Source organism: Haliotis asinina, chromosome 6 (assembly GCF_037392515.1).
Source record: "Haliotis asinina isolate JCU_RB_2024 chromosome 6, JCU_Hal_asi_v2, whole genome shotgun sequence".
Lineage (NCBI taxonomy): Eukaryota > Metazoa > Mollusca > Gastropoda > Lepetellida > Haliotidae > Haliotis > Haliotis asinina.
In genome coordinates, this window is record NC_090285.1 from 36660354 (window position 1) to 36686768 (window position 26415).

General features: G+C 43.5%; 1 protein-coding gene and 1 pseudogene across 1 annotated transcript; one reads left to right on the plus strand and one right to left on the minus strand.

Moving 5' to 3' along the window:
• Window positions 1-441: 441 nt before the first annotated feature.
• LOC137287833 (uncharacterized) lies at window positions 442-18201 on the plus strand. Its single transcript, XM_067820218.1, has 2 exons — window positions 442-540; window positions 15463-18201. Exons 1-2 carry the CDS (start codon window positions 442-444, stop codon window positions 18199-18201), a joined length of 2838 nt encoding a protein of 945 aa, XP_067676319.1.
• An 886-nt stretch (window positions 18202-19087) lies between these two features.
• LOC137287834 (uncharacterized) lies at window positions 19088-20419 on the minus strand (annotated as a pseudogene).
• Between the last annotated feature and the right edge of the window lie 5996 nt (window positions 20420-26415).

Consider the following 26415-nt stretch of genomic DNA (forward strand, 5'->3'; position numbering starts at 1 on the left):
TGGAGAAGAAGATTTTCAAAGACAGGCACTGTCAAAACGCGAAAATCGGCAAAAAATGCAGTTTTTTCACATAATAACAATAGGTCTTCCAGACTTTGTCTGAAGACCTAATAATAAAAACACGAACGATTACAATAGGTCTCCTGCTTAGCAGCAAGGAGCCCTAACAAAGAATCTAATGAGGACGTTGCCAGGATGCCAGTCAGGATAACATGACAATCAAGATCCTCCCAGGGGCCCTCTCTACAGAACAGATGCCAGTAAGGATAACTTGACAATCAAGACTCTCCCAAGGGCCTTCTCTACCACGTCTACAGAACAGATGCCAGTCATGATAACATGACAATTAAGACCCTCCCAGGGGCCCTCTCCTCTCTACAGAACAGATGCCAGTCAGGATAACATGACAAGACCCTCACAGCAGCCCTCACTACAGAACAGATGCCAGTCAGCCAGGATAACATGATGAGCAAGCCAGTCAGTCAGGATAACATCACAATGAAGACTCTCACAGCAGCCCTCTCCATAGAAGAGATGCCAGTAAGTCAGGAGAGCATGACAAGACCCTCACAGCAGGCTACTCTATAGAACAGACGCCAGTCAATCAGGATAACATGACAATGAAGACTCTCACAGCAGCCCTCTCCAGAGAACAGAAGCCAGTAAGTCAGGATAACATGACAATCAAGACCCTCCCATCAGCCATTCTCCACAGAACAGATGCCCTGGACACCAGGTGTTTGACGCTCTGTGGAAGGGTTAGCTATTGGATTCCACTGTCTACCAGTCCCTTGGCCATGGACAGGTCCACAGGCATGCTTGATACCCATGGGAGAGTGTTTAAAGCAATTATTCACTCTTTCCAAAGTCCCGGTATTACAGGGCCAAGTAACCTTAGGAAAATTTGTGTAGATGAATGACGTCATTAGAGCATAAGGTGAATACAAGTGATATGAGTAGAGTAGTCTTGAACTAAGGATGAATGAGTGCACAGAATGTACAACGTGGACACACCCCGTATGAGTACTGGATTCGCCTGCATCTGTTGGCGGCCAGCACAATATTTGTAAGTCATATGAATAGAGTAGTCTTGAACTGAGGATGAATGAGTCCACTGAGAAATAATTCTGGTTAGCACCTGTTTGCACCTTTTCTTTTCTCCTATATATATATATTTCAAAACATTCATATCTAGAACTACGTACATATTATGCAGCCCCGACCAATCAACCAACCATCTCAACCAGCCTCCACACCACTACAGCCAAAGACTGTACTCGTCAGGTTTAAATGGAACTGACTAGGCTCCCCTTTCATTAGATACAAATAGTTATACTTTCCCTGTCCATTCCTTTCTAAATGTCCCCTTGATTGTACCAATATGGAAGTCTGCTAGTGAGCACACAACATACACGCCAATGATGGTCTGCCGCATATACATCTTGGCTACCACACATTTTACATACCACCACCATTCTTAGGTCACTTTTTGTCATTGTAGCTGTATATATGTTATTAGCTTATATTGACAAAAATGGGTCCACAGTCTATCTTGAAACCTCCATTTATGTCCATTTTCATAAGGTCACTAATAAATTTTGTCTTCTATGGCCGCCATTAAATCTGATGCATAACTGGACTGTATAATACCTTCCATATATCTACATCTTACAACACCACTAATTACAACATACCTTCCATTTATGTAATGCAACTAATATTGATTTGTCCTCCATGTCCATCATTTTAAATCACCATGTAAGTGGAACATATCATAACTTCCATCTATGTCCATTTCATACCACTACTGTTTCATTATATCCCCATTATGTCCATCACCTCATGAAACTTACAACAATGTAGCAATATTTGTAACTCATTTGTAAACGGTGTAATGATACACTGAAATTGTAATCTCCAATATTTGGTACACATACGATTGAGCTTGGAAGTGCAGTTGAAAACGGCCATGGAAAAAGTTTAATATTTGTGGGCGGTTAAGATGAAGATATAGACATACAGACAACCCTCTTCCCGCTGCATGTAGTCAAAGGGGAATAATTAGAGCCGGTATATAAAGGTAGCCAGCGAGTGAGCAAGGGATGCTGACAGAAACGGTACAGGCACTAACACATGACCCTGCCCAGTGTCTGCTGTTGGTACAATGACTCTTGTGAGATACAGATGAAATATTGCTAAGTGCGACGTGAAACTACGCTGAACTCACTGACTAAACCACAGATACATTATCACCATAGTTTATAACATCTTGTCATTTCCAGCTTGAATTTGGACCATTATAAGTATTGATCCTGGATCCTGTATTTCATCGGAAATGTATTTAACGTAAGAACCTAGACATTGTTGATCAATTCCATGTCATTTAAAGGTCGCAAAACACAGCAAAACGGTAACAGATGCATATCTGTCATATTGCATTAATATTACCTGTTTAACCAGGTAATATTAAGTAAGATACCCACTGGAGGTAAACTTAGTTTGATAGTACATACATTATTGATGCAGCAGAGAAAAACAATCAATCTTGATTGGGAAAGGCCAGGGCCATGAGCCATTTTGCGCATTAAAATGAAAAATGTCTCATTAAAATTTGGAAGTTTACTATCGATACAAGGGCAGTGGCCCATTCTAAATTCAGGAAATGGCTTATAATCCCGAAAACCCTGCACTTATCTTAAGATAATTCAAGACATGTGTATGGTCTACATGGATCATCCCAGTTCTACTTCCCAACAGGACACACAACTTCCGACAGAACCAGTCCTTACATTCCAAGCAGACCAGGCTCTTCAATCCAGTGTCCAGTCATCACATCCCACATACCCAGGCAACCCAGGACAAGTCACTGTGAACGAACTGTGTGAAAGAACTGTCATTGTGTACAATATTCACAACTCTGTTTCCTTATTCACCTGGGTAAGCAGATTTTTCATATCTTACCACATACGCAATTACTACTTATTTCATCTGTCCAAATCACATCTGCATCCATTGTATAAGCATGTCCTTAAAAAACTGAAATCACTAAATGCAGACAAGGTAATTTTTAGCAAGATACCCACTGGGCTTAAACATAGTTTGATGGTGCAGACTTTTTGGATGCAGCTGAGAAAAAAAATCATCACGTAACTTCAGATAATTCAAGACACATGTATGGGGTACATGGACTCAAATTAGAATAGGAATGAATACAAGGAAACATTTACTGTATGCACTATTGACCCTAAAAGTGGAATCTGAAAACAGGTTACCATTTTCAGTACAATACTGAGAAATATTGCAGAAATGAATACACAATGTGATTGCAGTTAATATGAAAGGAATGACAGAATGCAGAGGGCACTGAACAATTCTATGTCAAGGTCTTTGACCAACAAAGGTCAACATGCTTTGACCACTGCAAGAGGAGATTGAATGAGGCGTTGCAGACTCAGTCCATCCACAAATGAGAATGAACTTACCCAGTGAGCAATTAAAGTGTTGTTTCAAATGGGGACCCCAAAGATCTCTGTCCTCTGTCAAGACTCTGGAAGATCTGTTTTCCATTCTGGCAGCATTATATCACAACACTACCATGGGAAGCTTTACCCAAGCAATACAGAGGCACACCAATGTTTCAGTTTTTAGTTTTAAGATTGTGGAAAAGAACTGCCAACAGGAATCAATGTGGAATTTCCAAAAGTTTCTTGTGAAGAATTTCCATCACTTGGCAATTTGACTGGCACAGAGTCAAGTGGTAGGTCACTGAAGACTCATACAGATGACACTGGCACTTCAATGAAGGTTCAGACAGATGACACATCACTGAAGGTTCATAAAGATGATATTGGCACATCAATGACACTGACATCGTTGAAGGTTCGTAAGATCATATTGGAACATCACTCCTACAGAGGGCACAGTCATATCATGGAAGGTTCATAAAGATTCTCTACGGCATTGGCCATGTGAGATAGCATGACAGGGATTGGCTCCGTGCGCTTCTGGCTTTTGGCTCAGTCAGTTGAAATTTTACAGATCAGAATTTCTCCTTTCTTGGATTTACGGTGTTTGGAGTTTCTCTTGTGTTTTTCTTTTGGATTTGCAAGAGATCTGGATTACGTTAAGGTACCCCACATTCGCTCTTGTTACTTCTAGTTTGGGAAACTGTTTCCCCTTTGACCTGTGACCTGTGCTCCTAACATTATGGTGACCTCGGGCGACAATAGCGCCTCAATAAACATTCTTGAGAAGATGCAAAATGTACCCTTGAAATGTATGCCAGTATCGGATCAGAATGAAGATGATATTCCAGATAGAGGAGACATTGACATCCCTCGAAGATGTGAGAACATGGAAACTAGAGACGGGTCAAGCCCTGTACGGGAGACCCCAGAGAATTCCAATGTGCCAAATTTGAATAATGGCCACACCAGCGAGTCGCCTGTCGACAACCAGTGTGGTGCGGGGTGCTCAGACGGGATATCTGCTTATCATTGAAGGTTCATACAGATGATATTTGCACATAACTAAAGATTCATAAAGATGATATTGGCACATCAGCGATGGCTCCTACAGAGGGCACAGGCACATCTCTGACGGTTCATAAAGATTATATTGGCACATCACTGAAGGTTCATAAAGATGATATTGGTACATCACTGACAGCACCTACAGATGACACTGTCCAATCATTCAAGGTTCATACAGATGAAATTGGCACATCATTGACAGCTCCTACAGATGCCAGTCAAGTCGTTGAAGGCTCCTACAGATGACATTGTTACATCACTGACGTTTCATACAGATGGTATTGGCACATCATTGACAGCTCCTACAGATTGCACTGTCACATCACTGAAGGTGCCAACACATGACACTGGCACATCACTGACGGCACCAAACAGATGACACTGGCACATCACTGACAGCGCCTACTGATGCTGTAGGCACTGACCAAGGAAAACAAACAAGTGAAAGGTTGTTGTGCGAGCTGTGAGATCTGAAGATAAGGTGTAACTGCCGGAGACCATGACAGAAGCATACCAGTCCCTAGAAAAGAGAAAGAAAATTGTTTAAAACAAAAACTCATTTGGAAAAGGAAAAATGCAAGCAAGTGCCTAGGGCAGCTACAAATTTACTGTAGTATAAACTCACACTTAATTGAGACTCCGATCGCAATTAATAGTAGCGTGATCCATGTGCACTGCCTGGTAGCGATCATATGGAAAACTGCATTCGGAATCGTTCGGATACAACCCTTTCCGAGGTAAAAGTTCAAAAGGTATACGCGAATGTCCACTTTCGTCCTTTGGTTAGCTGTGTTCTGATTGGTCAATCTTAAAGGTTACATGACGTGACCTCCTACTAGGTTTTGTTAGACTCAGTAGCGGAGTGTAACAAAAAGTACTGAGACTAAGTTTTCTTAGACTGTTAATTAGTTGACTTCCATTCATAAATGCACAGCACAAAAAATAGGAAGTACCAGATTCTTTCACTTTGATTTAGAGTTATCCACCCCTTAACTCTTAAATAAAATTGATTTGGGTGAAACGTTTCCTGTGAGTTATCATTTCAGTTACTACGAAAGGAATGACAGAATGAAGAGGACCCTGAAGAATTCTGTCCCAAAGTACTTGACCAACAGATTGTCAGACATGCTTTGACCACTGCAAGAGCACACTGGGCGGGGCAATGCAGACTGTCTATCCACATATGTGAATCTACTTACCAAGACAGGCACATCAATGCTGAGTTTTAGCAAAGACTGTAGGAAAGAACTGCCAACAGGAATCACTGATGATGCCCCCTAATGCTGTAGGCTTTGCCCAAAGGAAACAAACAAGTGAGAGGTTGTTGTGTGATCTGTGAGATCTGAAGATAAGGTGTAACTGCCGGAGACCATGACAGAAGCAGACCAGTCCCTAGAAAAGAGAAAGAAAATTGTTTAAAACAAAAACTCCTTTGGAAAAGGACAAAGCACAGGTAAGTGCCTAGGCAGCTACAAACTTCCTGTAGCATAAACTCACACTTAACTGAGACTCTGATAGCAATTAATCTATGGCAGAAACAGAAAACTAGTCATGCATCGATAGTATGTGTCAGTATCATTAGTTTAGTAGGAGAGTTGTGACGATACGTCCATGCCACGATACGATACATATCACGGTACTGGTAATCCGATACATATGATACGATACGTATCATGATATTTTGTTCTTGTATACAGAAAAATAAAAGTACTGGAAATAATGTGTTGTTATGTTATCATTTCAGGGTAGGTATTCTTCTCCCAAGAAAAATAAAACGTCATGATGAAAGACATTTTATTAAAAATGTTTAGCATGTGTCAGTAAAGTAGTGTTTTCCCCGAAAAATGGAACAGTAGGGATCAATATTGGCACAACAGGCTTTTTGCATAGATATCAAAATAAATTTGTGAAAATTGTGTCAGTCGGAGCATGTCCATGGCAATATTTTCCACGAAAACCTAAATAGAAGGGGAGTTTTCATAGACTGGTAAGTATGTAAGTATCGTGTTGAATCGATTCACAACAATCGTATTGATGTATCGTATCATGCAGCTCTTGAATCGCGATAACTTGCGTATCGATTAATCATCACAACTCTATTTAGTGGTCAGTCTAAGTAAACATAGTCTCAGTACACTCTACTGCTGAGTCTAGCAAAACCTAGTAAGAGGTTACGTCCATGACAACGGCTACTGTTAAGGGTTTGGCGGGGCTTAAAAAAATCGCAAATCACTGACACTGATCCCTCAATAAAAGTAATTATGCATAAAACACATGTATTTGACCTGCAGTATATATACACTTTCTGATGACATGGATACCATTAGCTAATATTTCCACAAGCTGACATCTTGAAAATGACAAGAACTCATTTGGAAAAGGAAATAACACAGGCAAGTGCCTAGGGCAGCTACAAATTTCCTGTAGTATAAACTTGCACTTAAATGAGACTCTGATAGCAATTCTACCAATTCTCTGATAGCAATTCTCACGCTACGCATTCGGTTCCAAATGAAATTTAGAGACTATCAATTCTGCATAACATTCATCTAATTTCCCAACACAGTACGTTTATCTCCTAATTAATCAGAAAACTATTCACGCATCAATAATATGTATGAATATCATTTGTTTAGTGGTTGACTTCCATTCATAATTGCACAACACATAAAAAGGATGTACGAAATTCTTTCACTTTGATTAGAGTTATCCACCCATTAAAATTTATTTGAGTTTTAAGTTTCCTGTGAGTTATCGAAGGAGACTTAGATTACTTCAACTTTTTTATTTCACAAAAACTATAAAATCTTTGGGGAAATGACTTCAAATGAGACAATTGAAGGAGAAACAAATATTGCAATAGTATTGCAATAGTAGGCCACAAGACTATCAATCACTATCTCAATAGTTGTTTCTCCCACATTTATATTGCTACAATATCCTGGTTGGCCAAATAATCTAAAATATCACATTAATGAATTGAAGAGGACTTCACTTTACATCAAAGGGGAAACATACAAAACTGATTCATATCACAACGTATAGATATACTACACATTCTCCAAGATATAAATGTGATTAATATTTCACAGAATTAACTGGTATGTTTGAATGATGGTTACAGCTGAGCTTGTTGCCATCATTTGCTTGTATAATGGCAGATGTAAAGAGAACAAGAAAGTTACCTTTGGCAGTTTAGCAGAAATAAACCGTTCGGAGATTGCAAAAAATATATCAAAATGAAGAAAGATATGATTATGTGGTATCCATCAGTATCACGTTACAGATTTATTGGATAAGATGAGATCATAGCTGAGATAAGATAAATATAAAGCAGCTGATGAACCCTTGTCTTCTTTACATCCTGTGCAGCCATTTTGTTATGCAACCAGATGGGAGTGGAAACATGCTGAGAATAGGGGATGACAGCCACAAAATTTATGCTGCTCAATGCAGGGGTCAGCAGTGGTCATTGAGCATGACCTCCACTACTTACTTCCACATGACACCATGCTGCTTTGACCCAGCACATGGACTGGAAACCCCAGACAAAGATACACCCATGTCTTAATCTAAAACAAGACAGTTGCAACAGTTCTATTGTTAACAGCAAACAAATCTGAAATGAAAGGATTTTTCTAATATAAAAATTGATTTAAAATATAATGCTCACAAAGTTTTCTATTTAAAAAAAACAAGTTTAACAAAGCAGGAATTTTGAATTTTGCAAAGCGCTCGAGACAATCTTGACTGGCAGGCCAGATTAGGAAGGTATTTCTGAACACAAATTACTTCACTAAAGGTCATTTCCATCTGGATATATATATTACAATCATTTATACTTGCCACTGGTGCACTTTTGGATTGTCACAGACGAGTGACAAACCACATGTTGGGTGACAGTGTGCAAACACTTGTTTTGAATCTGGTGCACTTTTGGATTGTCACAGACAAGTGACAAACCACATGTTAGGTGACAGTGTGCAAACACTTGTTTTGAATCTATTTGACCTAACTAACAAATACACTTATTTAAAAACATCACAGTTACTTATCATATTAATGAAACAAGTATGCATTGTAATTCACTTCAATTTCACTAAGAAGACCTAGTTGCAACCTAGACAAACAGTTCTTACCTAACTAAAATCCAGTGATTCAGATGGCTTATTGTCAGCTCGACAGTGCAGGCAGAAAGAGGAAAGTTTCAAATTTGTGGGTCACATTCTCTAGCTTGCCCTTGTCATGTGACAATATAGCCATAGGGGATTGGCTAAAATCTGTTGCTATGGAACCCATGGCACCAGTGCCTTAAGCCCACAAATCTCATTATATAACAGGTTACAGACAGGATATTGGTTTACTTGTGTAAGGGACCATAGCAAAATACCCATCCTTTACACAAATAACACATTCACATTTTTTCTTGCAGAGTGGGCAATAAGTCTTTCAGGTATTTGAAAAAAAGACATGAGCAAGAAAACCATTTTAAAGACACAACTCACAAACACACAGAAGAAACTCATGAAATGTTCCAGTACTCAAATGGCAGTGAAACACCAATTTTGAATGGTGGTGACAATGAAGATGATAACATTTATAGATATGGCTGATTATGACATTTATAGACATATTTGATTGACATTTCATCCATAAATGTCCTCAGTATCAGAGTTTTAGGTGCAACAAAGTACATTATCTGGAGTATAAGAACGGAATCAACAATGACCAGATGACTGGGGAGAATACCTAAATGACACTGACCACCTGAAAATAGTCTGTACCAATCTGCTGAATTTATAGCCAGCCCATGGCTAGTAATTATCAGTTGATCTCTAGCTGTCACTGATGTTTAGTAACAATTCATGGGGAGGCTCCCCTACAGCTCCACACTCCACCAAGGCATCCTGCTCTGTCCTCTCAACATGTGTCAGCTTTATCTGAGATTTCTGATCTTTCCTGGTATACTGACTTCCTGAGTGAGTCCTTTGATTCAGATTGTCATCGGATCTTAGTTGTTTTGTGACTTCAGTTCCACAGGACTGGTACAAATAGATGGCAGTCGTTTCAAAGGATTTTACAAGTGGCACAAAGTATTGTCCATATGAGTTACCTCACGAGAACATTTTCTACAGGCTGTGTGTGTGGAACATTCCCTGTTAATTTTAACTGGTTACTCATAAAACCTTTCCAACCAGAAGACATGACTCTGCCTTGGTACTTCGAATAAACAGTTTTCTCCTGTTAATGTGACTTCATTCAAAGTGCCACACATAATGCAGACAGAATATTTCAATTTGGGAGAGCAGTTTTGATATCTTTGTTGGAATTTTGGATACATCCTGTTTTCCATGTCTTTAGTGTCAAGAGGTGCTAACCCTGAGCTATGTGGTTGCGACATTTGATACTTCCCTCAGCAGCATACTGTGAAACCTGGGGCGGGCTGGGGTCTGGGGTCTTGGGCTGGGGTCCTGGGCTGGGGTTATATGTACTATCAGATGGAATTTGTAAACAAAAAGGAAACTCTGTTCTGGGATCTGTCACAAGTCATAACACCAGCCCAGCTCCATGGACATCTGGGGTTAATCAAGAGAGAAGTATTGTCACTCTCCCAGATGCAGGATCTGTCTTGGAGATAGACTTGTGCAAGTCTCTAAGGTAGTATTTAGTAGCTGTAAATAACAGAGTGGCATCCTGTAGTTGTCTCTCTTATGGATAGGATTACTATACATCCATGAGCTTAGCATTCTGATCAGCCTTGCAGCAAGGCTATAATACAGACAACCCTTTTATTTGAACTTTATGTACAAAGAGGGCCATGACAAAGGTTTTGAATTTATTGTCTTACAGTAAACATTCAATGGAATCATTCATTCATTCTAGTGGCATGCCGTAACAGTGTTACGTGTGATGTAAAATAAAGGACTAAAGATGGGTAACAAGGCAGTAACATGTTGTGATATGTTTATTTGGTACCATTACCATGATTATTTCAAGCAAGCCAAGAATCATAATCATGATAATTGTAACTGTAAAAACATTCCATCAAAGTAAACATTTAAAAAAACACAAGGAACAGTGTCAATACACTTTAAGATCAAATAACACATCACTAAACTAAAGAAGTTATGACACTGTGAAACAATAAAAGAAGACCCTATGTCAAACCTTAATGTGCCAATATTGAAAAAATAACCAAAAGACGACGAACTAAGAAAAAATGTGCGCTAATAAACTCTAAGAATATATCAATATTCATTCTAAGAATATACCAAATTTGATTCTTTACTAAATATTTGTAAAATCCAGAAATTATTGACATCACATCATGTGAGTATTGTGATTAAATGGGGAAAAGTTTATTTAAGTAGCTCTGAAATGTAAATCTGCACTAGGTGAATAGTAATACATCTGTACCTATCAACTGTCATATACATGTATATAGGAATTCTATATACTTTTGTAAATGGGCCAATGCCCCACCAATGACAAGTAAACTCTCTCCCACAAACATTCACTGAAACTAATATATAGTCTGCCTCAGAGTGTCTGAATAATCCTATTTCCTGACTGCCTCGCCCTCCCTGCAATGCTAAAGTTTCATATCAAGCGAGTCTAGATTTTCTCAGGTTCTATATTACCCATCTCACTTGTTACTATCCAAATCATATTGTGTTCGGAGACTAAGCAATAATCTATCAAAGTAATGACAAGTCCTGAGTTTCCTCAGTATAATGTATAAAACATTTTACCACTGAAGGGTAATGGTGGTGGAAGTGCTGACATGTACAGTTTGGGGTGTATGTGGGGGCATAGTGTAAAGTATGGAAAGGAATTTGGATTGGAATGATAGAATGAAATTTGGAATGGAGTTTGGAGTGACACAAATTTGCTCTTTGTAAACAACTCTTCATTCAAATATGCTGAGACAGTTTATTAACAGCTGGTCACTGATAGGAGCTAGGAGACAATAGTGTCAGCTTCTCTCTTCAGCCATGGCCCATCCACCACATGCTCGAAGGCACATGACTCTGGGGGAACAAGAGTCATTGTTGCTATAACTTTTGTCTGTCTTAAATTGAATATTTGCATTTTGTTTTAATTTATTTCTTGTAGCATTCAGCAGAACCTGTATTACAGAAAACATGCATTAGGTCGTGAATAGGGTGTGTGAAATATGATTCACGATGGCAATCTATACAGTGTTTAGATATTAAAATCATGTTAGAAATTCACTGTAAGTATAAGTCGGCCGTGTGTGTTTTTTTATTAACTTTCAAAATGCATACAAATGTGACAAGAAACTAATTAGGTTTATAAGACAAAATATAAAGACATACACTGACTTCGTTACTTTTTATTCCTGACTGGGTTTTTTATACCACTGGCAGATGAGTAAACTTCAAGGTGTTTGATTTGTTTACATAATAACGAAGTAAAATGACTTCATCTTTGTTGATCAGTCTACACATAAACTATCAATATGGGAGGCGCAGCAGAGATCACGAACCAGTCACGAATTCTGGGATATCACGGGAGAAAAACAATAACAAACGAAACCACCAGTCCACGGAAATTGTTCCGCATCAGTGTCCCTTTAATTCTTACGGTTTTACCAGATTCTATAATTCATTCGTTCATTCATTGTAAAATTCCGACTGATACAATAAATTGGCTAAAGTTCTGTTAAACACAATTGAAGTTGAGCTGGAAAACAGCCATGTTACTGTGCGTTGGGGTATGGCGAGGCACACGTTAATTAGTGTAGTACACAATTTTAATGGTAACGAAACTAAGCGAGTGACGTATCCCTGTTGTAGATTATCCCTGGTGCTGCTGTGTTGGGTGACTTCCATTTCATAATAACATTTGTTTCCAGAAATGGCTGCAAAGGGATGGAAAATTATTGAAATGGTTCTCACCTGAAAATAGACAGCATCCTTTCAGCTGAGTTCATGCAGAATGCATGAAGCAGGCACGTTCGAACGGAAGTTTAAAAGAATGGCTCTACAAGTCTTGTGGGCCAATCAGAAGACAGGTACCAAATCTAAGCGGTGGAAGGAGCTAAAAATAGAACGGGGACGTCGAGGTTGAGTCAGTGAAATCACAGGCTGAACAGATCGAGTATCCAGTTCGAAGCAGTTACTTGATTAACATTCAACCGCAGACATGTTTGAAAAACAGACATGGAAGACAACATGAAAAGACGTTGGATGAAAATACACACTGTATCATCAGAGACCATATAAGATATATTGTGGTCTCTGATATCATAGATTCATCAGGAAGACGGTGATAGTTAAGAGAGGTTAATAATTGCCGTTTAAATGGTTATTATCTCACCTGTTCTGTGAAAACATAAACAAAACACATACGATTAGTAATACTGATGTTGAATTGGTTGACACAGCGTCTTTCGCAGAATGTAACAACTACTTTAATAAGTGGCATTTGATACAAAAGTGACAATCTTTATGAATAACTTTTTGTTCATTCACTAGTGAGTGCTTGTGAGTGAGTGAGTTTAGTTTTACGCCGCACCCTGCAATATTCCAGTTATATGACGGCGGTCTGAAAATAATCGAGTCTGGACCAGACAATCCAGTGACCAACAACATGAGCATCGATCTGCGCAGTTGGGAACCGATGACATGCGCCAACCAAGTCAGCAAGCCTGACCAACCGATCCCGTTAGTCGCCTCTTGCGACAAGCATAGTCGCCTTTATGGCAAGCATGGGTTGCTGAAGGCCTATTCACCAAATACGTACAAGTCGTTAAAAGGTTGTAATATTAGACGAGAGACAGTCAGTGGCAGCGAAATGCCTCCCTGGATAATATACCAACAGTCGATAAATCCAACACATGCACACGATTCGCCACAGTCTCTCTCATAGTCCCTGAACAATATTATTTTACCCTGAATGAAACAAGTCTAGAATGACTGGCCACCCTTGGGCTCCTTTTTCAGATTAAATGCGTGTTACAATCCAAAAAATGTATGTCGTATTTTTACAAGATTTGTTAACACAAGAGTATTGCTACAAACTTCTCTTTTCCAGATTATGCCCCGTTGTTATCATGCTACGAAATTTTCTTTTCCAGATTCTGCCCCGTTGTTATCATGCTACAAACTTCTCTTTTCCAGATTCTGCCCCGTTGTTTTCATGCTACAAACTTCTCTTTTCTAGTGCTGTTGGGGTCACTAAACTGAGCGAAATGGCTACGTTTCTGTTTGTTGAATAATACGTCACACTTTCCAGCTTCAAATACCGAACTGTATTATAAAATGTTATAAGGCAACAAATACGTGGAGCATTGTCGCGTATTAAAGAAAAGCTGGCTATCACCTAACAAAATATAATATTCGTATATTGTGTTTACATGTCGATACAGGAACTTTTATTAAAGGTTCTTCGTATGTAGCAATTACTCTCTGTGCCTCTGTGTGTGCGTGTGTGTGAGAGAGAGAGAGAGAGAGGGGTGGGGGGGAGGGGGGGTATTTCGCCGCTTTTTGTTGAATAATGTGTGGAAAAAGTAAGTACCCACGTTCGACAACATGAGAGTAATTGACAACATCTAAAACATATCCCATATATCTGAGAATAGGTTCCTTCTTAAGCGTTCAGCGTTCTTGTATATGGCAGTCATACAAGTGTAATGTCCAAATCGCCTCCCGAACGATTTTTTCCGCGGGATTCCACTCTTATAAACAAAACAGAAGAACAACAAAGAAGAGCATATTTGGGGAGACGTTGTGTGACAGAGGATGGAAGAAAGTGCACATGTATACACGTTGAAAAGGGAATATAGTATGTACTTCTATAAACGGATATTTAAGTGTAACCATAACATTATTTCTGTTAATAATATCCATCGCGTACGGAGGATGACTTTCATGGCATTAAACAATGTCATTGGACAACGGGGATGGTATTGTCTAAAGCGCTGTGCAAAGTTGCGCACGTATATATAGTGTATATTTACATGTGTGTCTTTTTTGTCGTTTTACAAAGTGATGATGATACAGATACCACAGGGACACAGGCCTGCCAAGGAGTTGCAACCGGATGTTGCAAGGAGTTGCAACTGCGTCTCTCTCTCACACCGGAATAGAATTTCGGTTTCGAATCCTGGGTCGGTCCAAAAATTTACTATCTATGTCTGACAGCACCCATGCTGGAGAGTTCCACCACAGTCGTCACATATCACAACATTAAGCTCGCCAGTGACATTCCTTGATGCAACTGTGCTTAGATCGATGCTCATACTGTTGATCACGAGACTGTTTAATCCAGATTTGATTGTGAATAGACCGCCGCCACATAGCTGAAATATCGCTGAGTGGGGCATGAAACAACAAACTACACAATCAACTTGACCTAGTTGACCTATAACGCGAATATTGTGCAAAACAGTGATACTCACTGGCACACTTATTTTACACGTTTAACAGCAACCGAAAAACACACAAATAATATCAGCACTGAAAAACAAATGTCAACACTTCAATAAGGAAAGTGTCATTATGTGTTCAAGCACCTTAAGAAAAAAATATGCAGTGTTTACCTGATGCGTGTTCACCTTAGGACGAAATAAGACGGGACTTGAGAATATGTTTTATTGTTTTTATTCCGAAATGTTCCATTGCCACACGTGAACAATACAGGGACAACCAAACAGGAAAGTATTTTATTGTTTTCACACATATGTCTATGAGGCTGTGCAACTGACTGATACATAATATTACATATAACACTTTGATTTGCTTCTGTGAGCGAGTGAAATGCGGTAGAAAGTTACTGGTTTTCCTTTAGTCCATGAACAAATGTTTTCATGGTTTAAATAAACAAATAAATCATCGATTTAAACAAACGCATTATTTAAACATGTTGTAATTTGCCTTGCATTCACCCCACAACCTACAAACAGTCCCAGTCAACTCCCCCTCAAACCCCGTCACCCGTCATCCCAACCCAAGTCAGTCCCGTCACCCGTCTTCCCACACCCCTCACCCTAAAACTCATTACCAGCCATTCAAACCCAAACCCCGTCACCAGTCTTTCCATACCCTCACCCCCAAACCGTCACCCGTCATCCCACCTCCCTCACCCCCAACCCGTCATCCCACCTCCCTCACCCCCAACCCGTCACCCGTCATCCCACCACCCTCACCCCAACCCGTCACCCGTCATCCCACCTCCCTCATCCCCAACCTGTCACCCGTCACCCGTCATCCCGTCATCCCACCTCCCTCATCTCCAACCCGTCACCCGTCATCCCACCTCCCTCATCCCCAACCCGTCACCCGTCATCCCACCTCCCTCATCCCAACCCGTCACCCGTCATCCCACCTCCCTCATCCTCAACCCGTCACCCGTCATCCCACCTCCCTCACCCCCAACCCGTCACCCGTCTTTCCATACCCCTCACCCCCAACCCGTCACCCGCCATCCCACCTCCCTCATCCCCAACCCGTCACCCGTCATCCCACCTCCCACGCCCCCCAACCCGTCACCCGTCTTTCCATACCCCTCACCCCCAACCCGTCACCCGTCATCCCACCTCCCTCATCCCCAACCCGTCACCCGTCATCCCACCTCCCTCATCCCCAACCCGTCACCCGTCATCCCACCTCCCACGCCCCCCAACCCGTCACCCGTCTTTCCATACCCCTCACCCCCAACCCGTCACCCGTCATCCCACCTCCCTCACCCCCAAACAGTCACCCGTCATCAAACCACCCTCATCCCCAACCCGTCACCCGTCATCCCACCTCCCACGCCCCCCAACCCGTCACCCGTCTTTCCATACCCCTCACCCCCAACCCGTCACCCGTCATCCCACCTCCCTCACCCCCAAACAGTCACCCGTCATCAAACCACCCTCATCCCCAACCCGTCACCCGTCTTCCCACCTCCCTCACCCCCCAACCCGTCACCCGTCATCCCACCTCCCTCACCCCCAACCCGTCACCCGTCATCCCACCTCCCTCACCTCCCAACCCGTCACCCGTCATCCCACCACCCTCACCCCCAACCCGTCACCCGTCATCCCACCTCCCTCACCCCCAACCCGTCACCCGTCATCCCACCTCCCTCATCCCCAACCCGTCACCCGTCATCCCACCTCCCTCACCCCAACCCGTCATTCCACTTCCCTCATCCCCAACCCGTCACCCGTCATCCCACCTCCCACACTCCCCAACCCGTCACCCGTCATCCCACCTCCCTCACCACCAACCCGTCACCGTCATCCCACCTCCCTCACCACCAACCCGTCACCCGTCATCCCACCTCCCTCACCCCCAACCCGTCACCCGTCATTCCACCTCCCTCACCCCAACCCGTCACCCGTCATCCCACCTCCCTCATCCCCAACCCGTCACCCGTCACCCCGTCATCCCACCTCCCTCATCCCCAACCCGTCACCCGTCATCCCACCTCCCTCATCCCCAACCCGTCACCCGTCATCCCACTTCCCTCATCCCAACCCGTCACCCGTCATCCCACCTCCCTCATCCTCAACCCGTCACCCGTCATCCCACCTCCCACACCCCCAACCCGTCACCCGTCTTTCCATACCCCTCACCCCCAACCCGTCACCCGCCATCCCACCTCCCTCATCCCCAACCCGTCACCCGTCATCCCACCTCCAACGCCCCCCAACCCGTCACCCGTCTTTCCATACCCCTCACCCCCAACCCGTCACCCGTCATCCCACCTCCCTCATCCCCAACCCGTCACCCGTCATCCCACCTCCCTCATCCCCAACCCGTCACCCGTCATCCCACCTCCCACGCCCCCCAACCCGTCACCCGTCTTTCCATACCCCTCACCCCCAACCCGTCACCCGTCATCCCACCTCCCTCACCCCCAACCCGTCACCCGTCATCCCACCTCCCTCACCCCAACCCGTCACCCGTCATTCCACCTCCCTCATCCCCAACCCGTCACCCGTCATCCCACCTCCATCACCCCCAACCCGTCACCCGTCATCCCACCTCCCTCACCCCAACCCGTCATCCCACCTCCCTCAACCCCAGCCCGTCACCCGTCATCCCACCTCCCTCATCCCCAACCCGTCACCCGTCATCCCACCTCCCTCACCCCCAACCCGTCACCCGTCATTCCACCTCCCTCATCCCCAACCCGTCACCCGTCATCCCACCTCCCACACTCCCCAACCCGTCACCCGTCATCCCACCTCCCTCACCACCAACCCGTCACCGTCATCCCACCTCCCTCACCACCAACCCGTCACCCGTCATCCCACCTCCCTCACCCCAACCCGTCACCCGTCAGCCCACCTCCCTCACCCCAACCCGTCACCCGTCAGCCCACCTCCCTCATCCCCAACCCGTCACCCGTCATCAAACCTCCCTCACCCCATCACCCAACCCATCCCCCGTCACCCGTCTTTCCACCTTCCTCACGCCCCAACCCGCCATCCGCAACTGAAACCCCGTCACCCGTCATCCCAACCCAAGCCTCTTCTCTCATCTCACACACCCCTCCCCAAACCCCTACTCGTCACCCGTCTTCCCATATACTCCTCATCCAAACCCAAAGCACTCACCCGCCAGGACGTCACCCGTCTTACCACGCTCCTCATCCCGTCAGCCGTCTTTTCTCACACCCAACCCCATACCTGTCACTACTCTCACCCTAACCCGTCCGAAACACTCTTTTATCACACTTGCAACCTACTTATTTACCCCTATGATTAGGCCAGTGAATTTACGTAATCAAAGATGGAACCAAAACATTGCAACAGACAAAACATGTTTTGTTTCTCACGTATGCCCAGTCAATCGCATATTTCATAAAAGTCCTTTGAAATTTGTAGTTATGAATATTATAAAAAATAATGTTCATTACTGACATTGATTTTTTTAACCAAAAAAAAAATAATAATAATAATAATTAAACACTCCACGAACGGTATAAGGGGGGCGGGAGATGTCGACTGAACAGGAAGCGCCAAGTTGACATCTTTGTGTGGCTGAAGGTGCTTGAGTCGTCTTGGACATGGCTACTTCTGATCGGAATCTGAAACAGTGGGAATGAATTGCTACTACTCCTTGGAAAAACGCAAATGAATTGACAAAACAATTCATCACACTGTACGTACGTCAAAATTTAATAAAAGTCATTAAACAATAGCTTCTGGCCTGGTCAACACTGGGCCTGCTCTGGGATATACATGAGCTCATGTGCAGTCTATATCTGAAAGTTGTTGTACCTACCATGTGAAGAAAGAAGGCATTGTCTCTGGGTAATCAGCCTAACGTTAGGTTATTAAATGTCATTTTTAAGGTTTAAACAACATATGTCGGTCGTCGTGATTAGAATTGCTGGTATCACAAGTTAGCTATCAAGCAGAATGTTTCTCACATGCGAGGAAGTTGTTTTCCAGCAGAGGCATCTGTGATTTCATTGCTACACTCTGAGCAACATTACACGTCATCTGGCTGTATGTACAGAGAGACAGGGGTCCAGTGTTGGATGAAGGACTCGGAGTTCCATCTCGAGTTTAGCTCTTGTAAAGTTGGTCTTCAGATGGCTTCCCAGCGTCTGACGGCTCCGATCTCCTCAACCACAACCATCCACTTCCAGTGGTAGTTGACAGGACATTCCATGACAGTGTTAGCAACCAAGTATCTTGACTTCCACGGGTATTCTCTGGCGCGGATGGCCTTCTTTGGGTCCCTGGACCCTAGACAGATCTCAGAACCCGGCACAGCCAACACCGACTCTGCTAGTGAGTGCGGATGTGAGCTCTGCATTTGCAAGAGATGAACTGAGAATATTTAAAACCCAAACGGACATGAATGGTCCCGCTGTCCTGCCCTGCAACAGACAAACTCAAATATACATATACGCCAGTCAAATGTAATTATAATGTAACCTATAATAATGTATGTGTGCGTACAAAAAGCTCTGTCTGATGTCTGATGTTTATGCGATGGCACAACTGAACAACTGGTTAATGGTATCTATACAGTTAAGTTACCTATTACTTTTACATTTCCTACAACCCGTGACGATCCGGGTTAGAACTGTTTTTCAGCAAACCTCACTTGTAAGAGGCAACTAATGGGATCGGGTGGTCAGGCCCGCTGACTTAGTTAAGACATGTCATCATTTCCCAGCTCATGCTTTTGATCACTGGGTTGTCTGGTCCAGATCGGATTATTTACATATGGATGGATTACTGTGTGTCGGGAAAATAATGTGCACGTTGCCAGCGACCCGTGAATATCCTAGTCAGAATCACCATTCAGTAACCCAAGCTCTCCGTAAGAGGCGCGCCCGGGTGGTCAGACTCGCTGACTTGGCCGTGAGTCGATGCTCATGATGTCAGTCATTGGATTGTCTGGTCGAATATTCACAGTATGATTACCATCATACAGGGATATAGCTGAGTGCGCTGCGTTAAAGGACAAACAAAACAAAAGAATGTTTTCAACACTTAGCAGTCCCTACTTACGTGAACAAATAGTGATTAAATTCCAACACACGGGGTTTAAATAACTCATTAAAGAAATCAGTGTACAACATGCAGTTGAGGTGCTTCTGGTTCAATGTTAATGCTAATTACTCACTGTTTCTTGCTGTTTCCCAACTAAAACCTGTGCATCATGCCTTGTCACCAGCCAGGACCACTTGAAGGTGGCCGATATGGGAAGATAACTCTTCACCTTCCACACGTCTTGCTCTGTCTCCGACGGCCCGGCAGTCAGCATTTGCTGGATGTTCCATGAGCCAAGTTCGGGGATCGAACCCAGAACTCCGATTTTAACCCGTCTATCGCCTCTCATCATGGCTTGTATTCCTGTAGGCAGGTTGCAGAGCTGAAACACGATCCGTACAGTCTGTCCTGGCATCGTGGGGGAAATATAGACTGACAAAACAGTGGGAGCGAGTTGAATGCGGCTGCGTATCCAGGCAGATGTACAACAATAACGTCACGTGATACGCAGTTCCACGCTCATGGTGTGACGTCACAATACCTTGCAACTGTGACGCTATGTGACTAGATCTGTTGTGATGCCATGTTTAACCTAGAAAGCAGATCCCCTTCGTAGTTTGATGAATGGTTACAAACCTAAAATTTGTTTCACTCAACAATACCCATGCAACAACCAAGTGAGCGAGGCTGACCACGTAATCCCGTTAGTCACCTCTCGCCACGTATGAAATCTAACCTCGTTCTTCCAACTGTCCAACATAGCTTCGCCATAGTATATATACCTCCGTTCCAGTACACAGACTTTACCAAGACTTTTTTCAAAATACATTTATGTATATATACTTATTAATATTGTTTATAAAATTATTACATTTATTCGCGTATTCATATAGTTTCTTTTGTTTTTAGTTTGTATTTCGAAACAGGTTTGCACATATAAATTATTTCACTATCAAATAAACAACCATGCCGTATGCCCTTGTACATTTTATGTTGATAAATTTATCGATGCAGATGATATTATGACCGTTTTCTGTCTCTTTAACATTCATTCCTTACCAGATGCTGATGTCTCTTCATTGAATGAGGTCAATTCCACCAGAGACCTTATGCTGATTCGATTTGTCGCAAGAGTTTATATGTCGGGATGAAAAATAATAATTGATACAACCGCAAGTAAAATCTCAGTTTCATCGGATCCTAAGTTCACAAACTACGTTATCGGATGGCAGTGTTTACTCGCGCTATAACGAGGTGTGTAGTGTCATGCAGACATTCCAACTAACGGTGGCTTATATTGTGTTTAGAACAAAGTATTCTTTCATAAGGTGGTGAGTGCTGTGGTTTACAGGTAGTCCAATGCGAGAGAAAAAAATGAATGTCAGAAAGCTCACAATACAAGCTGTACAGTCCTTGTCGTAAACCACATTAATTTCATATAAACAATAACATGTGTGCATGGAACATTCTATACTTGCATTGGTTTTCTGAACTGACGATACAATACTTCCCATTCATTGTTCAGAAGTGTCCTCCAAGTGAACATACAGTTCGAGTTTTGTACTAACCAAAATGGCTGCGCCCTTGACAAGGCATGTGCCGATTTTTAATAATAACTATCGCGTGCGGCGGATGACTTTCATAGCATTAAACAATGTCATTGGACACCGGGGATGGTATTGTCTAAAGCGCTGTGCAAAGTTGCGCACGTATATATAGTGTGTATTTACACGTGTGTCTTTTTTTGTGGTTTTACAAAGTGATTATGACACAGAAACCACAGGGACACAGGCCTGCCAAGGAGTTGCAATCGGATGTTGCAAAGTAGTATAGGGAATGACAGTTCTGGACCACTTTCAAGAAATGTCTCTACAAAGCCTTATTTACTAAATAAGGCTTTGGTTGGGTCATTAGCTCTTGCTACTATTACCCCTACTACAAAAAAGTTGGCGGTAATTACTATGCCTACTTTGTGTTGGTAGGAGGTAACACTGTGCCGTACGGTACGATCAATAATTCTTCTCTTACAAACCCCCTACCCGGCCCACCCCTCAAGTAGTATAAGTTAGGTTCGTCGGCTTTCATATCCACTTTATCTATGTTGTAAGTTTTGACTGACCATATAGGATCGGTGGCCCGCTTACGGCTATCGCCCTCGTGTTCCCCCGGCTGGTATAGATACCTCACTAAGGCCCTATCTGGTATCTTTTTCTCCTTCCCACGCAATGGAGCGGCCGACTCTGCAACTATTGATTTTAGTTTGATAGCGTCTGCCGGTTTCTTACCGGTGAGACGGGTGACTTCATGGTTGATTGCCGACACCACCTTGGGTAACCTCGTGACCCATTCAGTCGATCGTTTTCCAGGGGTGGCCATCTCCCTAGCATACTGATAGCCGAACAAGCGCTCAGCCAAAGTCCTATTAAATCTCTCAACTATGGCTTGGCTGCGATGGGCTCCGGCCGTGCCACGCCTGACCTTTGTATCGTGTTTGGCTAGCAGTTGTGACACGGCACCCATGAACTCCCGTCCGGGGTCAACTTGCAGCTCTGTTGGCCACGTCAGCGGACTGCGTTTGTATATGCGTTCGAATCCTCTAGCTACCTGGGCCGAATCTTTCGTGGTCAAGGGTTCGGCTTCCTTGTAACGACTGGCTACGTCCACTACGGTTAAGGCATACTTGTACCTCTTGTCGTGGGGTAGGAACAGTAGGTCTGCCTGGTGAACGCTATTAGGTATGTTAATACCGAACCTCCTTCTAGGCACGTAGCGTGGTGCCGGTAAATAGATCTGCCACAGGGCTTGTTTTTCAAGCCACGCTTTGGCTTCCTCCGGGGGTACTCGCGCTAGTTTAGCTAGCTTATCTACTGCGCTAGCTCCTTTCCAGTACCCACGTGGGCTGTAGCAAATAGCCTCAAATTTTTTCATGTCCATACGCGTATGTGTTTATCCCATCAATAGCTATCCAACGTTTCGTGTCCATAGGCGACAGGGACGTCTTGTTTATAGTCAGTCCGTATATCTTATGTCCATCACTTCTAAGTGTGTTCATTTTATGTCTAAAGGTACGGGTCTTGAACAGGGCTTCCTTGAATTTGGCGTGTTTGATGTGTTGTTTCACCACATACTTCTTAACCCCCTTAGCCTTCCGGATCTCACTATTGTCGGCTTTCAGTATGGAGTACATCTTAGGTCTCAAACCTATGTACTCGGCTATGGGCGTGCCAGCACACTCGTCCTTCATCTTACCTAGGACCTTTTTATTTACCGTACTGTGTATGGCATGGGTCTTAGGGTAGTCGCTGGTGTCGTATAAATCGAGGTGTTTTTTCATGTCCTCGTACACGTCCTCGGTTCGAATCTCCATCAGCAGGGAATCCGTGTCAGTGTACAGCACTTCACACCTGGCACCGTACTGTTTCTTGAGCTCGTTGTAGTAAAAGTCGTACATCAGGTGTTTGGATAAATCGAGGATGCTCATCCCCACGTAAACAGGCCGGTTGAATTTTATGTGGCTTTTCTTCATGTGTAGGGCAACCAGGTTGTCTGTGAATATCTTACTACGGTTGAATGCCGGACTGGCTATCAATCTCCTGAGCTTGTCTTCCTCACTCGACCGAACCAGCTTCACGGTCACGCGTTTCCTCAGGTTCTCCATAGTCTTACCAAACACCGAGTTGTTCATGAGCTTGTAGAGATTTTTCTCAAAATCACTGGTGGCTTTTTTTCGTAGGTCTGTGTTCATTCTGATGTAGGGCTCCATCCATGGGCTCTGGTCGAACATGAGCACCCTGTGTATTTTGGTCAGCCTCATACCCAACGACAGGTACAGCTGTAGGTTGCGATAGTGAACGATGTACTTGGTCTTATTCATTAAGTTAGGAACGAGTTTTTCAACGTCTGTCACACGCCCACCTAACAAGTTATGTTGGTACTCAGACATCCAGTCTGGGTTAACCCTCATACGTTCGGGGGCCAGGGGGTAGCTGTTGTGCGATGTGTGTAATTCCTTGGTATACTCTAAGTCAACCTCGAGGATATAACCTTTGTTCGAATCTGGTGCAACCCCCATAACATCAACGTGGGGTACCCATTCGAATCCCCCTGTAGGTAGATACTGGCTCATGGCCCAGCCGTACAGGTTGTTTGCGTCGAGGTAGAGAATGTGATTGGTTGGCTTGTTAGGATCGTAACCTTTCACGTATTGATTATTTGCTTTCGCGTATCGTTTGGATGCCATGGAAATCCCACCTCGCAAGCCTTTCTCAATGAATAGGTGCATGTCGTAATCTGTGAGCAATTCCAAATTAACTCCGGTCTTTTTAAGCAAGGCGTCCCACGACAGACCTGGGCTGGTGTAATACCATGCGGGGTCGAGTTTATACTGCTTGAAACATGTCCGCCTAAACGTTTCAAACACGTCGGCTAACAGCAGTACATCTGTCCTCAAGTACAGGTCGTGATAATCACCCAGGTTCTTACAACCCAGTTTATTCCATACGTTAGTCGCGTGCGAGTAATCATCTCGTGAGACGGACGCCTCATTCAGCTTGCTATAAAAGCAGTCAATAGGGGGTAGTCTGGTCTCGGTGAACTTAGCCCAACTATTCATGTACTCATAGGGGTACACACCCTTCCTCATAAGCAGGGGTCTAGTCTCAGCGTCTGTGTATCGATCGGTGATAGGGAAGGTATTGTTGGCCTTGACCAGACTGTCGAGTGACGATAGGAGGAACTGAAACGAGTCAATGAACCTAAGTCCGTTTAAGCTGAAGGAGATGTATCTCTCCATGTTGTTGGGGATGCACGTTATATTACCATCGATTTTCGCGATGGCCTGCATGATCAAGTGTGAGTCGTACCCTCTCAGGTTGTGAAAGACAACGGGGATGTTTATTGTCTTAGGGTTGATTTTAAGCTTGAGGTTGCACGCGTTGTGAGCGGCGCCTCTATACTTACCAGTTATGTAACAGTGATCTCTCACCGAATCACCGTTAAGTGGTGATTCACACACGTGACAGTTAGTGCTACTAGCGTGGGCTAGCCTGTCGACTCGGGTCAGACGCATGGGAGCGATTTTATACAATGCATTCCTAATAATTTTTTCTTCCTCCTGCAAACACTTTAGAAACCTTTCAGCCGCGTCAGGCCCCCTATACACTACCGGAGCTTTCGTTTCCCCGTCACAACGGACGACAATGTATCCAAACGAACAGGCTTTATGCTCTTGTGTTTTGTGGGTAAAGGTACCACTGGGAGCCTCGCCGGCGGCAGCCACTAAGGCTTCGAAGTCGGCGTATATAATATAAGGCACAGACATTTGATTCTTGTGGTTACTGAATTTTAGGATATTGTCACCTTCCTTAGGCATGTCGACTCGTATGGCCGTCTGCCCCACACCTTGACAATCATCCCGGTGGGATTCTAATAAATCAGCTCGGGTGAAGCCATGTAGGCATCGTACACAAAAGTGTTTTTCCCCATCGTGTTTCGACTGGTCGTGCAACAACCGGCTGAGATGTTTTATCCATGTGTAGTGATACTTTTCACCTAGTTGGATCATGAATATATTGATAACTTGGCAATCCTTCACCGGGCTGACCCTGTGTACTATTGTTGTGTTACCTTCGTGCCCAAAGACATTTATAGCCAGATTATTCTGTTTTTCTACTTTAGTGATCTGGGATATAGGGGTGGGTTCATCTATACCATCCCAGTTGAGCCCATCGTCTTGGGGATAGCTAGAAAGCCTATCTGAATGAGTGCCAGCTGGAAATAAGGCTGACCTGATAGCTAACCTCAGGCAATCGTTTCCTCTATTCTTAACGTTTACTATGGCATGTTTATTCCTATAGTAGGGAGGCAAGGCTAGGTATGACCCGCCTCTGAACGGCACGTAGTTAGCTATGTCTAGATAGACATTATCGATTTTATCTACAGCCCACCCGGACCCCAAGTGTGTGTAGCGTTCTAGGTATTCTCGTATCTGCTGAAAACTGGTATCGATTGATGCGTCAATGGTCTCTGTATGTGTGGCGACCTCTTGTTGACCTTGGAAGTAAGGCTGAACATACTCAGTGGTACTCCCAACCTGCTTATCGAGCGACATTTTCACTGTGATCTGAAACTTGATACTTCCTAGGTTATTTAGTTCCTGGTTGACCTTATCAGCTATCAGAGGCTTGATATCTGTAATGTCTATGTTTCTATCAACGTGCATGCGCCAACCTCTCAAATAGTTGCCTACAGCGCGCTCAGTGTGCACGAACTGTAGGTCAATAGCTCTATTCTGTCGTAATAATTCTAAAAGCTGTGGTTTTCTCATACGGGAATACCCGCCTAAACCCAAATCGTGTGCCTCGACTTTCAGTTGTTTTACAGTGGGAGGTTTTGCTACGGGGGCATGTGATA